This window comes from Eulemur rufifrons, chromosome 6, assembly GCF_041146395.1.
Source record: "Eulemur rufifrons isolate Redbay chromosome 6, OSU_ERuf_1, whole genome shotgun sequence".
Taxonomy (NCBI): domain Eukaryota; kingdom Metazoa; phylum Chordata; class Mammalia; order Primates; family Lemuridae; genus Eulemur; species Eulemur rufifrons.
This window is the reverse complement of record NC_090988.1, coordinates 56,450,405-56,466,122: the sequence shown is the minus strand read 5'-3', so window position 1 is coordinate 56,466,122 and position 15,718 is coordinate 56,450,405. Positions and strand designations below refer to the sequence as shown.

General features: G+C 34.5%; 2 protein-coding genes across 2 annotated transcripts; both read left to right on the top strand.

Annotated features, from left to right (window-relative positions):
- Positions 1–3,494: 3,494 nt before the first annotated feature.
- Positions 3,495–4,445, top strand: LOC138384108 (olfactory receptor 52A1-like). The gene has a single exon (XM_069469379.1). It carries the CDS (start codon positions 3,495–3,497, stop codon positions 4,443–4,445), a length of 951 nt encoding a protein of 316 aa, XP_069325480.1.
- A 6,512-nt stretch (positions 4,446–10,957) lies between these two features.
- On the top strand, positions 10,958–11,902 carry LOC138384857 (olfactory receptor 51V1-like). The gene has a single exon (XM_069470520.1). It carries the CDS (start codon positions 10,958–10,960, stop codon positions 11,900–11,902), a length of 945 nt encoding a protein of 314 aa, XP_069326621.1.
- Positions 11,903–15,718: the final 3,816 nt, after the last annotated feature.

Here is a 15,718-nt window from a genome sequence, read left to right as displayed (position 1 = left end):
TATTTCTTCAGATTATTCTATGCTTTGAGAGCTATGATTAGAATTCAGGATAAAGGAATGATCATAAAGGCAATGACCATAAAGATGCAGCCTTGTTTATTACATTCAAGTATATAATCTGTGTGTAAATATGATCTTTGTAGAATTTTTAAACTTAATTTAATGTAATAGCATGCCAAATATTTATATGTGTAATGTTCATTAAAGCATTTCTTCTTGATAAAATATTGTGACATTAATGTATTTTGCATATTTTTTATAAACTGTGAAAATAATTATAATATGAAGTAAAATTTATATGTCTAATGTAACTATATTTTTAGAAAGGAAATTACTGAAAAGTGGTGCACCAAAAGATTAATGTTTAACTTGGGGTGGTAGGATTATAGGTATTTTTCCCTCTTTTTTGCATTAATTAATTTTATATAATAGGAAAGTAAAAGTCAAAATAGATGTATTTTAAATTAAGCTCTGTATTAAAGATATTTAAGAATAGGTAACTTCTTAGGATCAAGAAATTACTGAAGAAGCCTATGATCTCCTTCTCTAGGAAGGACTATCCTCATCCTATCTTTCTAAATGGGAAATAAATCATCAGGGCATAGCTGATTTTCTTCCCTTTTTCTTAGCAAGCCTTACTCCTTACAGGGCTTACAGTACTATAAGCCCTGTCCTGCCTACCACTCCCAAACATACTCCTGCTCCCTTGGATCACTGAAGTGCCTTCTGGAAGTCCTGCTAATCTCCATGGGATGGTCAAGAGTAAATACAAGAGGCAGTATTAGCTTTGGTTTCAATTCCCTTCCCTTACAAAGTATAGGATCAAGGTTTCCAATTTTTCTCAGGCAAGAAATGGAGTCCCAATCTATGTACTCCCCCATTTTATTGTCCCTTTTCTCTGTCGCACAAGGGAGAACAAGATAAATGCCAATCTCTCATGCTGTGAGAGACACTACCCTACTGTTTGACAGACGGAAGATGTTTTAACACTGACAGAAGGAAGATGTTTTAACACTGCCATCTCCTGGCCACACTAGATATGCCAACCCCCCCGAGAATTCAGCAAGAAGCTAGCCCTGAGAAATGGCACCTGTTCCTCTGGCCCTGAGCCTCCACTTTATCCCTAGGGAGTAAACAGTATCTCTCAGGATTTGACACAGGCTGATAAAAGTTTGGTCATCAGGGAAAATTATGCTACAAAACGCAATTTTTCCGCAGCTGGGACGATCAAAGAGCAACCTTCCCCCTGTGCCAGTCACTTCCCACTGCTGCTTCTGGATACTGAGTAAGTTGTAGTTAGGGATGTGTACAAGGTCAGGTGGCAGTTAAATGATATATCTTGAAGTACAAACACAAGTGCAGCCAATTAATGTAGACTCCAGAAAAATCCAAATCATAAAAGTGAAGAGTATAAATATATTTTTCATAGAGTCTGAATTTGAAGTTCTATGAACTACAATTCAAGAATGATAATGATATATTGGAGAATCTTCTTTGGAAGAATGAGATGTTAAGGATAGTTAGCATCATGTCACTGGAGAAGGATTTTAAAACTTGCGAATGTTTTACTTAAAAGAAAGGAGGACAATGAGTGTAGGGAAGTTCAAACTTTCCCTCTGAAGATTGGAGTCTAAGTCTGTTTAGATGAATTTACAATAGACAAATTAACAGGAAAAAAGGCATGCAACTTTATTAACATGCATAAGCATGGGAAATCAGAAGAGTATGATTAACCAATGATCAGATGAGGTGCAGATTCTTATGTACCTTCATCATAGAGGGGAGGGGAGATTGAATGAGACCTGAGAACAAACAATAGTGTCAAGTTCATCTGGATTCTGGGTGTGGTGTTTAGTTCTCAGTCTCTTCCTCTGTGATATGCGTTTTAATCTTCTCTGGCTAATTAAATTTCAGGGGGGGCGGTTTGGAATCAATTGTGTTCTTCTTTGTGGGTCCATTTTCTAGGTAGATAAGGGAAATTCAGAGAATAGCCTCCTCCTGTGTTTTGGGAAATGCAGAGAACTGAAAGACAGGAAGGGGGAAGGGGACGTCAGAGAGACCTTGACCCTGCTTCTTTAGTTCAGCAAGTCAAGGCACGATATTTAGGGGTATCATTTTTCTGAGCCTCAACAGTAGAATAATCTCCAAAACACTCCAGGTTTAATATCTGTGATTATTATGGTCATAATGGAGGGGGCAAGGAAGAACTAGAATATTTGGATGTGATGACTTGAATTATAGAGAAATATTTAGAAATGCTTAGGACAATAACACTTACAACATTTATAGATCACTTTGATTTAGACAACTAATCAATTAGGGAATCTCTCTGCTCTCACTTAAAAAAATCATGAATGCATACTGTTATCAGCTCTACAATTGAACTGTAGTTCTTTGCTGGTATATAGTTAATGGAAAGTGTGACCTGTCCCCAGCCACAGCCTTTACACTGCAACGGGAATTTTGTTTTGGAGGCTTCTTTTCTATCTCTGCTGCTCCCAAAGCAGTTCCACCTGAATGTACCTATCTCTTCGTCAATTATTCTCTATGGAATGTCTTGGACAATTCTTAGAGATGCCTGTCCCCTCATATTTTTCTTGTTTGAACTTTCTCAGAAAATAAAAAAGTAGAATTTTCTACTTCCCTTCAGCAGTAAGTAGCCTGATTTCTATAAAAGGGTTATGTCTACTAACATTGCATTCCTGTGGAAACCTAGCTTCCAAGCTAGGCTTCCAAGCTCATTCGCTTCTTACCTCTAACCACTTCAACATCATCTTCATGGTTGTCCTGGTGATACCACCACCCAATGTACCTCTTCTCCTGTATAGGGATTCTTAAATCCCCTTAATTTTATTAAATAATAATTTTAAGGTCCTTAGCCTCCAATGTGCGGAAAAGAGCATGGTGCATGGGGCTTGGGCTACTTATCTTAACTGAATAATTTTTGTGAAAGACTTGTCTCCTGAGTCAGAATTACTATGATAATGTACCAAAATTATGTTTCTGCCATTGTCTACTGAGTGGAGTCTGGGTCTTGCAGCAATATCATATTTGAAAACTTGGAAATAAAGATAGATTTTGGTGTTTTTCTGTCTAAATTATCCCTCCAAATGTGTGTGTATATTATTTTCTGCTTTCCATGAACAGATTAGAAGATGAAAGAGAAGATGGAGTTGGGGAGGAAGGAGAGCAGCACTAAGCAGGCTGATCGTCTTGGCCCCATCACAGGAATGATGTCCAAATACTCAATTTTCACACCGTGGATATCCCTGTGTGTGGGTGGATGATTTTGCTAAAGTGCATACTGGTGAATCTTTCTAAGGGTCTCTCTCCTGGCATTTTTCCTTCATTTAAAACAGTGATAAATAAGCTGATACGGTTGATTCTCCTAATTCTGTTAACTTTGTGGCTGGATAGGCATAGGATATATAAAAGTACAGAGAATCACAGTTTGGAAAGCTCTATTCCCTTTCCAAGAAGATCCCTGAACTGCTATGCCTATTACAAATGACACCGTGTTCATGCCTTCTGTGCTGACACTTATTGGGATCCCTGGTCTGGAACCTGTACAGTGTTGGATTGGGATTCCGTTCTGTGTTATGTACATCATAGCTTTGATTGGAAATTCTCTACTTTTGATCATTATCAAATATGAGCCCAGCCTCCATGAGCCCATGTATATCTTCCTGGCCATGTTGGGAGCCACAGACATTACACTTAGCACCATCATTGTGCCTAAGATGCTTGGAATTTTTTGGTTCCACTTGCCAGAGATCTATTTTGATGCTTGCCTCTTTCAGATGTGGCTCATCCACACATTTCAGGGTATTGAATCAGGAGTCCTGCTGGCCATGGCTCTGGACCGCTACATAGCTATCTGTTATCCTCTGAGGCATGCCACCATATTCACACGACAGCTAGTCACCCTCATTGGAGTTGGAGTGACATTGCGGCCTGCTATTCTGGTAATTCCATGCCTATTGCTCATAAAGTGCCGTCTGAAACTTTACCGAACCAAGTTAATATCCCACACTTACTGCGAGCACATGGCCCTTGTGAAGCTTGCCGCTGGAGATGTTTACATCAATAAGTTCTATGGTCTCCTTGGAGCTTTTATTGTTGGTGGACTTGACTTCATTTTCATCACTCTCTCCTATACACAAATATTTATCACCGTCTTCCACCTGCCCCAGAAAGAGGCACGACTTAAGGCATTTAATACATGTATTCCCCATATATGTGTCTTTTTCCAATTCTATGTCCTTGCTTTTTTCTCATTTTTTACTCACAGATCTGGATCTTATATCCCATCATATATTCACATCATCTTGTCTAACCTTTACCTACTGGTCCCACCATTCCTCAACCCCTTTGTCTATGGCGTAAAGACCAAGCACATTCAAGATAAGGTAGTAAAAATGTTCTGTTCCAAACACCAGACTTGACATTTGATTGAAATAGTTCTTTCTATAAATGTAATGGTTCATCTGTCAGACCTATGTAATCTGTAAATTCAGTTAATGCTTTTTGGGTATCATCATGATTGATCAATAAATTAAGGAATATAGGCCGGGCGCGGTGGCTCACGCCTGTAATCCTAGCACTCTGGGAGGCCGAGGTGGGCGGATCGTTTGAGCTCAGGAGTTCGAGACCAGCCTGAGCAAGAGCGAGACCCCATCTCTACTAAAAATAGAAAGAAATTATATAGACAGCTAAAAATACATATAGAAAAAATTAGCCGGGCATGGTGGCACATGCCTGTAGTCCCAGCTACTCGGGAGGCTGAGACAGGAGGATCCTTTGAGCTCAGGAGTTTGAGGTTGCTGTGAGCTAGGCTGACGCCACGGCACTCACTCTAGCCTGGGCAACAGAGTGAGACTCTGTCTCAAAAAAAAAAAAAAAAAAAAAAAGGAATATACACACACACATACATATACAAACACGCACACATATATATTCATAGCTGTCCAAGCATTTCTTGCTGGCTATATTAATAGAGATAAAATTGTAGTATATAAGGGTTGTTCCTGTTAATTTTTGGTAGATATTGTCATTTCATCTAAGATAATTTCACTAGTTCAAACTTCCATATACAAAATTCAAGTACCTGTTTTTCCATGTTATATTATCAAACTTTAAAAAGAAAAGTTAAAAATTATGAGTCAATAATTTCATCATTTAAAATCACATGGTTTTATTTTGAGTTATTTCTAATTCATATTCGATTTTGTTTTTGTGCAAAAAGTGAATTACGCAGCTTATTTTTTGCTAAATAAAACTTGTATGAAACAATATATTATTTTTCCATGTTATGCTAGTTTTATCACTTAATGTGTTACCAGAGCTTTGTGTGTTTATTCTTGTTTTTATTTTCTGACTGTTCTGGTCACTGTGCTTTACTTGTTTAATTATTAAAAGTTCATAGACTATTTTGATGTAATAAACAGCAAGTATGCCATCATTTTTGACATTTTTAAATTGCAGATAATTATTCTGGGGCCAAACAAAATTGTTTGTTTATCAATAGCTTATTTTTACAAAATTTCCCCTGAAGAAAAATTAAAAAATTAAATAAGACAGATTAATATAGACTAGTATTCCCTAGGATGTGTCTTTAGCTCTTGTTAATGTTTATAGGCATTTTCAGGGACTACTAAACTATTCATTTTAAACCATATTAGACCACTTTAATAAAATTTGCTCCAATAAACTTCTCTTAAGAAAAACCTATCCTCCCTTTTACACATTTTATATAATGATGTCCCTCCACCATCATAATTCGACCCTATTTTTCTCCACATCACACAAGAATGACTGACTGACTAAAATCATTTACTTATCAGAATTTGGATAATTCATTTCCTTGAGTCATTTATTTTCTTAAAATAGAAATTATACCTTTCCTTTCCGTTTGCTTTCCACAAATACCCACCACTTGACCAGTGCAGATGGATGCTACCAGAAGAGTAGATAAGTGAAAGCACTTTGTAACCTGCAAGCTGTGATTCAGAGATTTCTCCTCTCTAAACCCATTATTCAACTAGCCATCTTTCATTTGCTGTGCTCAGTGTCCAGAATAATAAAACAAATAAGTTTTTCATGCCAAATTCAGTTGTTTTATATACTTAGGCCACAGCCTTGGGCTTCTGCTTAATTAGTTTTCATAGTGAATTTTTAAGAATAAATAAATTCTTCATATTTTCCTTTTAACATTAGAATCAGTTTCTTGTTTCTGTTTCGCTAGATTCTACATTAAACCTCTGTAGTAAGTTTCTAGGGAATTTTACCCCATATGCAAAAGTCATTTACTTTTACAACCCTGTATGTTGTTTTGTGATTAAGAAGTAAATGAAAAAGCAGTACAGATTTGTGCTGTAATAAACAGTAAGATTAGATGATTAAAAGGAAAATTGATATTATAAATAAAGTAATTATCCAAAACACAATTTGGAGGCTTCTAAAATTTCTACCATGGCACAGCATTTTATGTTAAAAATGATCAACCAATTAGACATACACAGAGAAAGATAATGTTTAAACAGCTGAATTACTTCTTCAAATTAACACTTACTGTGAAGGTCCAGAAAGAAACAGCACATTAGTGAATCAAGACTATGAAGAAGTAAGTAAATATTTCCAACGGTAATTGTAGATTAGTATAATATTGCATTTGATCACTTTCAATTCTAGTTTTCCATATTTTAAGTCTATGTTATTAAGTATGACATCTTGGAGTTGATTTTTTCCTAATTAAGCTGAAATGTTTACCTTAGAAATATCCTTTTAATTACTAGATATTTAATTTTTACTTTCAAATCTTCTTCTTATGTTAATATAGCTATGTCATTATATAGCTATATTAGTATATTAATGTATTACACATAGCTAATATAGGATAGGCTGTTCTGTTTTATGTTTCCATATCCTTCCTTCCTTTCTTCCTTTTTTCTCTTTTTTTTAACCAAACTTTCTATTTTATTTCTATTTTTTAACATTTAAATTTCTATTTTACTTTAATAGTTCCATTTTTGTGCTTCTCTTTGAAGCAGTATATATGTGTGCATTGTTGGCTATCCACTCTGAATTTATTTATTTTATTTAAAGATATAGGGTTTTGCTCTGACTCCCAGACTACAGTGCAGTGGTGTCATCATAGCTCACTGCAGCCTCGAACTCTTGGGCTCAAGTGATTCCTCTCATCTCAGCCTCTGGAGTAGCTGGAACTACAGGCATGCACCTCCATTCCTGTGTAATTTTTTTTTAAGAGCATTGTTGCCCAGGCTGGTCTCAAACTGCTGGCCTCAATCAATCCTCCCACGTTAGCCTTCCAAAGTGCTAGGATTATAGACATGAGGCACTGGGCCTGACTTACTCTGAATTTTTTGTCTTTTAATTAGAGAATTGAGTTCGTAGTGATTTACCTTAGGTAAATCCTCCATCTATTGTTGGCTTTTTATTTCTTCACATCTTTTATCTCCTCTTTTCTTTAACTTATTTCAAATTACTATGTTTAAACTTTTCACTGAAGTACACCATACAATTAGAAAAAGGTAACAATATTAAGAGTACATTTTATACCTTGATTTTAAATTTTCATTTAATGAGCAAAAAGGCATCCAGGTCATGAAAGATAACATGGCCAGTAAGCCAAAAATTCCCCTTCACTTTTCCCCTTCTTGTCTCTACCCACCATGGGTAACTGCTATCCTGATTTCTCATACCAAAGACAAGTTTGGCTTGTTCTGAAATGTACATAAGCGAAATATTACAGAAAATACTCATTTATGTCTGGCACAACCTTATGCTTGTGAGATTATATTTTTGCCCACAAAAATAGCCTGTTCCTTCCTATTGTGTTATAATATTTAATTAGGAGAATATGCCACAAATTATTCTATGCTCATTTTGTGGAGAGCGAGGTATACCAAATGTTTTGCTATTTAAAAGAGTGCTGTTATGGGCATTATTTTACATAGTATTGGTAATATATCCTTGTAATTGGAAGAGTGTATGTATAGGATTAAAACTGCCAGATTATACGATACCCACGTTTGCCTTTAGCACTGCGGTCCCCAACACGCGGGCCACCACCAGTACGGGTACATGGCCTGTTAGGGACCAGGCCAGAGCTCTGCCATCCCCCAGGCCCCCCACGCCGGGTCTGTGGGAAAATTGTCTTCAGTGAAATTTAGGAAGTGGCAGGATGGGTAGGGGACACCGCAGGAGGTGAGCGGCTGGTGAGTGAAGGAAGCGTCATCTGTATCTATAGCCCTTCTCCATCTGTCGCGTCACCACCTGAGCTCCGCCAAAAATGACTTTCAGATATTTTGGTTGAGTCTGCGTTGAATCTAAACATCTTTATAAGGAGAATTATATTATTTACAATATTGAGTCTTCAAATTCAATCATGAGTGTGGTATATTCTATCATTTATTTAGGTCTTTAATTTCTCTTAATATGTTGTAGTTTTCAGTGTAGATGTCTTATATCATTCATTAAATAAATCCATAGATGTTTGCTTGTTTAGTTACGTGCTTGTTTTTTGTAAGACGTTGATTTCTAAAGTACATTCCCAACTAAAATAAAAATAAAGTATTAATACAATGATGCACATTTTGGATTATTTTCTGATTTTGTTACTTTGAACATTTTTTTTCCACTGAGAATGAATCAATAGGGAGAAAATGTAATTATATAATAGGTCATTTGCAGGGTAGCAAAAGGTGAGCATACGTGGTAGTTTCCTTTTATCCAGTGTTTTACTGTTTGTGATTTCAGTTAACCATGGTCAACTATGGTGGAAAAATGGGTGAGTAGAGTGCAATAAAATATTCTGAGAGAGACTTTACATTTTATTTTAGTGTAACTTTTATTACATTATATTATTCAGTTTAATTTTATTATTAGTTATTGTAACTAATATCTTTCTGTGCCAAAGTATAAATGAAATTTTAACATAGGTATGTATGCATAGGAGAAAATGTGTTATACACAGGGCTAGGTACTATTACCAGTTTCAGGTATCCACTGGGCATCTTAGAATGTACACACCTCAGATAAAGAGGGACTACTTACTCCAGATAAACTGAATCTGAATCTGAAACTGTTGTACATGAGTTTTAAATTATTTTTATACTGTTGTTTATAAAATTTAAGTGCTTAAAATTATTCCTGGTAAGTAAAATTAAATCAAAATATCTACTTTTGTTATTATTAGAAATAGTAGTAATTAGCACAAACCAATTGCTATCTCTGTTACTCACTCATACATAAAACAAATTCATACTAAGATTTATTGATGCTATTTACTGATTTTTATTGGTTATTAAACATTGAGGTAATATCTCATTCAATTTTACATGATGCAAACTTAGAAGAGTATTGAATTTATGATTTAATGAAGTATAAATATTATTTTCTTCTGATTATTACTATTTTTATCCTTCTTATTATATTCTGAAAAGAATATTGTGTGACAAAATTATGAAACTTTTTTGAGAGCAGAATTTGAAATATGATACGTTGCTAAAATTGTATTACTCTTTAATGATAATAAAAGTGGTAATATTATGCAATTGTAATTGTTAATGTTTATTTAGTGTTTTTATGATTATGAAATAAAGGAGGTAGCAGGTTATAATTGGATTTTGGCTATGTATTTCATTTTTTTCCAAATAAGATTATATTCAATCCTTTTGATGACGTAGGCATCTTTTGATGGTGATATAACTATAGACAAATCAAGCAGAAAAACAATTATCCCAATCTCTTGCATGGTTGGAAACATACTAGTTTTGGTAATTGGCATAAGACGGTACAGATCTAGTAATAATTCTCTGTAGGAAGTGAATACTTAACTTGTTTATAGCATTCTTTAGTCTATAATAATTGTTTATCCATGTTCCCTTACCCACCATTGTTATGACTACCACACAAGTGATAGAATGTGCTGGAGGCACAGGGAAGGAAAATACTTTCAAATGAATATTGGGAAAGTATGCAGCTCAATATGTGAGAATAAATGTGAGCCAAAGGAGTGTCAGTGAAGACAAAAACTTAAGACAGAGCAGAGTGGGTAAGAACATGGACAGGGAAGTCTGACTTCCTGGGTTCAAATATTGACCATTTACTAGCTGCATAATGCTGGCAAGCTAATAACCTGTCTTAACTCAATTTACTCTCTGTAAAACATAACTCATAATAGCAGTTATTGCTTAGTGTCGGTGTGAGGATTAAATTATCTAATATTTTTTAAATACCTGGGCCAGTACATGGCACATCTAATGGAGTAGGTGTTTGTTAAATAATACAAATGCACTGTCTGTTGGAAGGCAATAGTTATTTTTGTAATTCTCTTTAAAATAAGAGCAGATTGTCCCTGAGGACATGGAGTCAACTTATACTCATTAGTCTCAACTTATCCCCAGCAGTCTTCTCTCTGATGATGTAACTCACAGCCCTACAGCTCTCTTGTGATGCAAGGACTTAAAAATATATAACCTACTTTTGCAGAAACAGAGAGGCAAACATATCCTTGAATTTCTACAGTTGAGATTTGAGCAGGGATTGCTGGATAGAAGAGACAGCCTGAATTTCAGCATATATGAAAAGCTGATGGGTGACTATTTTTCACAATGACACTAAAAGATTAATATATATTTTAGAAATAAAATCCTATTATACTATTTGAATTACTTGAGAAAAGACAAAATCTATTTAAATCACTTTCCCCTTTCCTTGCCTTCAATGTTTTACCAGGTAGAAATAGAATAAGATTCTCAGTGTGGAGAGGTACTTAGAGGATGTGTGAACAACAGTATGTGTGACTTTCTAATCTAACCAAAAGAACTTCACACCTTAGCTCAAATTTGTCCATATGAAGAATAATAGTTATATGAAAGTTATCTACCAAATGGAAATAATTTCTGACTCACAGAGAAAACATCTGACATTATAAATGCCTGCTTTTCTTGCTCCTCACAGCAATTCCTCAGCCTTTCTCCTAACAGGCTTCCCTGGCCTGGAACAGGAATATCCCTGGCTCTCTATCCCTTTCTCCTGTATCTATGCGATGGTACTCTCAGGGAACTGCCTGGTGCTACGTGTGATCCACACAGAGCCAAGCCTGCATGAGCCCATGTTCTACTTCCTGGCCATGCTGGCTCTCACCGACCTGTGCATGGGGCTGTCCACTGTGCACACGGTGTTGGGGATCCTATGGGGTCTCAGCCAGGAGATCAGTCTGGATGCCTGCATTGCTCAGACCTTCTTTGTTCATGGTCTATCAGGCATGGAGTCTGGAGTCCTCCTCGCCATGGCTTTTGATCGTTTCACAGCAATCTGCAATCCTCTGAGATATATGTCTATACTCACCAGTGCCAGGATCATCAAAATCGGGCTGGGGATTTTAGTTAGGAGTTTTATACTCATCATTCCTCCCATAGTCTGCCTAAAGTTTTTTCATTACTGCCATTCCCACATCCTCTCTCACTCTTTCTGCCTACACCAAGACCTGCTGAGACTAGCCTGCTCTGACATCCGCTTCAACAGTTTCTATGCCTTGGCTCTGGTGATTTGTACACTTTTGTCTGATTCTGTGCTAATTCTCATATCCTACATTCTGATCCTGCATTCTGTTTTGGCTATTGCATCCCGGGAGGAGAGGATCAAGTCCTTGCAGACCTGTGTCTCCCACATCTGTGCAGTCCTGGTTTTCTACATCCCAATCATCGGTCTGACCATGGTGCACCGCTTTGGGAAGCACCTCTCTCCTGTAGTCCATGTCCTCATGGGCAACATCTACATCATCTTTCCACCTCTGATGAACCCCATCATCTATACTGTGAAGACCCAACAGATCCGAAGCAGGATTCAGAAGTGGTTCTCCATGAAGAGAAAGTAAAACACTTTAAATCAAATAGGGGTAAGTGTCTTAGATCCAGAAAACTATAGCAGGGAGGGAGAACAAATAAGTTTATTGAAGGAAGGTAAAAATCAAGCAATTCAGCATTAAGACTTTACACAACATGACATTAGTTGAATGATTTATAAGTATCAAGAATGGTTCTAATACCCATGCTTTTTAATTCATGTATAATGTTGAAAGTTTTGATAGTAAAGTTATTCATCATATGTCCCTATCATTTCTGTCCAAGAAAAAATAATATTTTTAATTGTCCATAAATGTTTATCTTGCAAGAAATTTCCATAAGGAAATCATCTAAACCCATGTCCTCTCTCACTCTTTTTTTTAAGTATATCTATCAAAGGAGACACAATTTAATCACTATTTAATATGGTTGCCTTTATCTGGACAGAAGCAACAATTGGTTACCACCTTCAAATGGATGTCATCAGACTGGTTAATAGTTCACTCATGAGCCATTCCAAGACATCATCACTCTTCTCTTCTCACTAATCTGTCAATAGACAACTTTTGTTTTGCTTCTTAGAGAAATTTTTATCATTATCCTTTTTTAAAATAAATTATATTCTGTATATTTAAGATATACAACATGATGTTACAAGATATCATATGTAAACCTCAACCGGAATCTAATTAGGTAAATAGTTTTTGTCCCATCTAATTTATAACCAAAGAGATGGAGTTCAAAACAGTAATGATTGTTTTTCACATAAAAATGGATTTTTCATAGATTGCTGTTATAATTACCTTTAAGTAGGTAAAAGCAAAAAATTCTCATTATAGCATGATAATGTAATATTGTACTTATTTATTAGTCAATGAAATGAGTTAAGATATTCATATGTGATGGAAGAATATAATGGAAGGAAATAAATGTAATTACTTACTTCAAAGTTACTATGTAAATATGTAAATTAAAAAATTTTTTCTAACAATTTGTTAAAATTGTAAGCATTCTGCAAGTATTACATTTTAAAAAAAAGCCTTTCTTTTACATTCATAAATACCATTAGAAAGTAAAATAGAATGACAAAATTTGTTCAAAAATACAGTAAGTGTATATATAAATGTGCATGCACACATGTAGAAATCACTGTCACTCTCGGATGGGCTTGTAGGTGCATACACTTGAGGAACACACAGAAATACATTCCTCACTCTATTTGCCTTCCTAAAATAATTCTACAGTTACACTGTAATTAAACAAATGACAAAATTTTTAACTTAATGTTAAATGGTTATAGCTTCCTAGGTGAGGTTAAAATTCAGAGAAACACGAAAATTAAAAAAAAATTAAAAGGCCTTTTCAACTAATACCTTCAACTAGATTTTAAGATTAATAAAACATGAAGCAACATTATCTTATACTGCAGGATATGTGTATAGAGAATATCCAAACACTTCAGCATAACAGAATATTAAATACAGAAATAACAACAGATACACAGAAAAATGGTGAATGAATTTAATGAATATTTAGTGACATTTTATATCATTTGGGAAAATATGGATTATTTAATAGCCATATGAGAAAATGTAAAGCTAAATCTATACCTAATTTCTTAACTCAAATACAAATATTCCAATATTCCAAAATAATTTGTAGCTAGGAAAATATTATATTTATGACAAACTATAAAATTAAGGAAAAACTCTTCTTTAAAAAATGGTTTTTGCATAAGCTGTACCTTCTAAATGAGTGCAGGAAATGAGAGTTCCTAAACTGAGGATCAGTACATTGACTACGTACATACACAAATAATATTGAGTGTACAACTATAAACGCTTGCAATTCAATACATGACATCAAGAAGTTTACCTAGACAAAGCATTCTTACAAATTAACATGGCAGAAGACAAAAAGAAAACCCATAGAAACAAGATAGAATTTAAATTGTTTGCATAAGAAATCCAAATGGTTGATAAATATTAAAAGAGGCTCAATCTCATTTAATATTAAATAACCAAAAATTTTTTTAAATGAGGCAAATAAAATTTCATATTGGGTACACAATTGGCAAAGTTAATATGATTATCAATATCCAGTGTTGCTGAGGATGTAAGATTCTACAGAGACTCTTATATGCTTTTTAATATGAATGTAAATTAGCAAAAGATTTTTGGAGGTAAGTATGTCAATGCTACCTAAATATTAAATCATCACACATACTAACTCTGAAATCCCTTATTTAGGTTAGATGGGGAATTGTTAAAACAAATGCTATTATAATGCTTTGGGGTTTGTTAGCCATTATTTACTTATTTCATTGCAGTAATAAAAATGTTTCATGGGTTCTCATAGCCTCTGAATGATAGGAAATCTTCTAACAACTAGAAAATGATTGTAGTTCTCATCTTAAATATTTCCCAGAAACCTTTCTTAACCTGTCCTCATTCCAAGTCTATGTTAGAATCCTTATCTGCATTATCTTATCATTAAACTATAATTCTAGCATTATAGTAGTTATTTATTTATTTTAAAATTGCAGAATATTACAGGGGTACAAACGTTTGTTACATAAATTGCTTTTGTACTGTTTAAGTCAAAGTTATAAGTGTGCCCATCCCCCAGATAGTGTGCACTGTACCTGTTAGGTGTGAATTTACCCATCTTCTCCATCCCCCTCCCACCTGCTAATTTCTGATGAATGTTATTTCCATATGTGCATGTAAGTGTTGATCGCATTATAGTATTTATTAAGTTATACGGGACTTGCATGTTGTTTCTGTATTCATCTGTTTCCTACAGAGGGCAGTGTCATTTTGCTGACTATTGTATATTTTGTTTCCAGTGAAATTTTTGAAACATGATCGAAATTTGGGTAACATTGTTAAATTAGAAATCAGTAAATAAATGATTAATTTAAATTGTTTTCATTTACTTTTATGCTGTTTTAAACTCTGATCTTTAATTGTATTGATGCATATGTAGTTATAGATTATAATAGAAATAAAAGCAGTAGAGGAAAAAGTAAAGACCACCACTTAGGACGCCAGATTTTTAAGATGAAAATTTTACTTTAAAAGCTGTGACTTGAAGAGACATTCAGTGTTAGCTTGCTTAAAATTGTTTCCCAAAATGTTCAGATGTTTGAATTAAATATACTTTATAATTTACTTATTTTGTTTTAAATGTATTCCATATTTCCCTGATAAAGAATGTAACAAGCAAAATAAATCAGTACGTGACTTAGTAAATTACAGAAACATTTCCAAAAATCTCTCAATCTAGGCTGAAGTAATTTAAGATTTAAAACGCTGCTTTTCATTTATTCATTCTCAACAGGATTTCTCAACAGGAGAATTTATTCATTCTCAACAGGAAATAAGCATAACTTGACTTTTAGAAAATAATTTGTAGCAAGAAGGCCAAGATGTTTTAAGTGATCTCTAAGATATACAAAATTTTCTTTGTGGCAGAATAATCCCTGAACAAAGGAATAGCTTTGAAAATTGAGATTATATTACCTGTTATGGTAAACATCACAGAATATTTGGACCTGGTTAACTAGTATTCCTTTTGATGCAAATTTTAATCCTTGCTTTCATTTGCTAAAATGTATCAATGTAAGCTAAATGTAGTAAGCTGATTCTAGTCTAAATTTCATAAATATGAGCTCTCTGTGGCTCACAACATAATTACATGGTGTCTTATGTAAAACCAAACTCAGGATTTAATAGTAATCAAAAACAATTTCTTTCAATCAATGTGATAGTTGTCACAAAATATCTTAATTCCTGTCAAAAACTAACACCTCCATATTACTTATTCAAAATAATGTTAGAATCATG

What these genes read in the sequence shown, in the direction of transcription:
- LOC138384108 (XM_069469379.1), top strand. Translation starts at nt 3,495, where the DNA reads ATGCCTATTACAAATGACACCGTGTTCATGCCTTCTGTGCTGACACTT.
- LOC138384857 (XM_069470520.1), top strand. Translation starts at nt 10,958, where the DNA reads ATGCCTGCTTTTCTTGCTCCTCACAGCAATTCCTCAGCCTTTCTCCTA.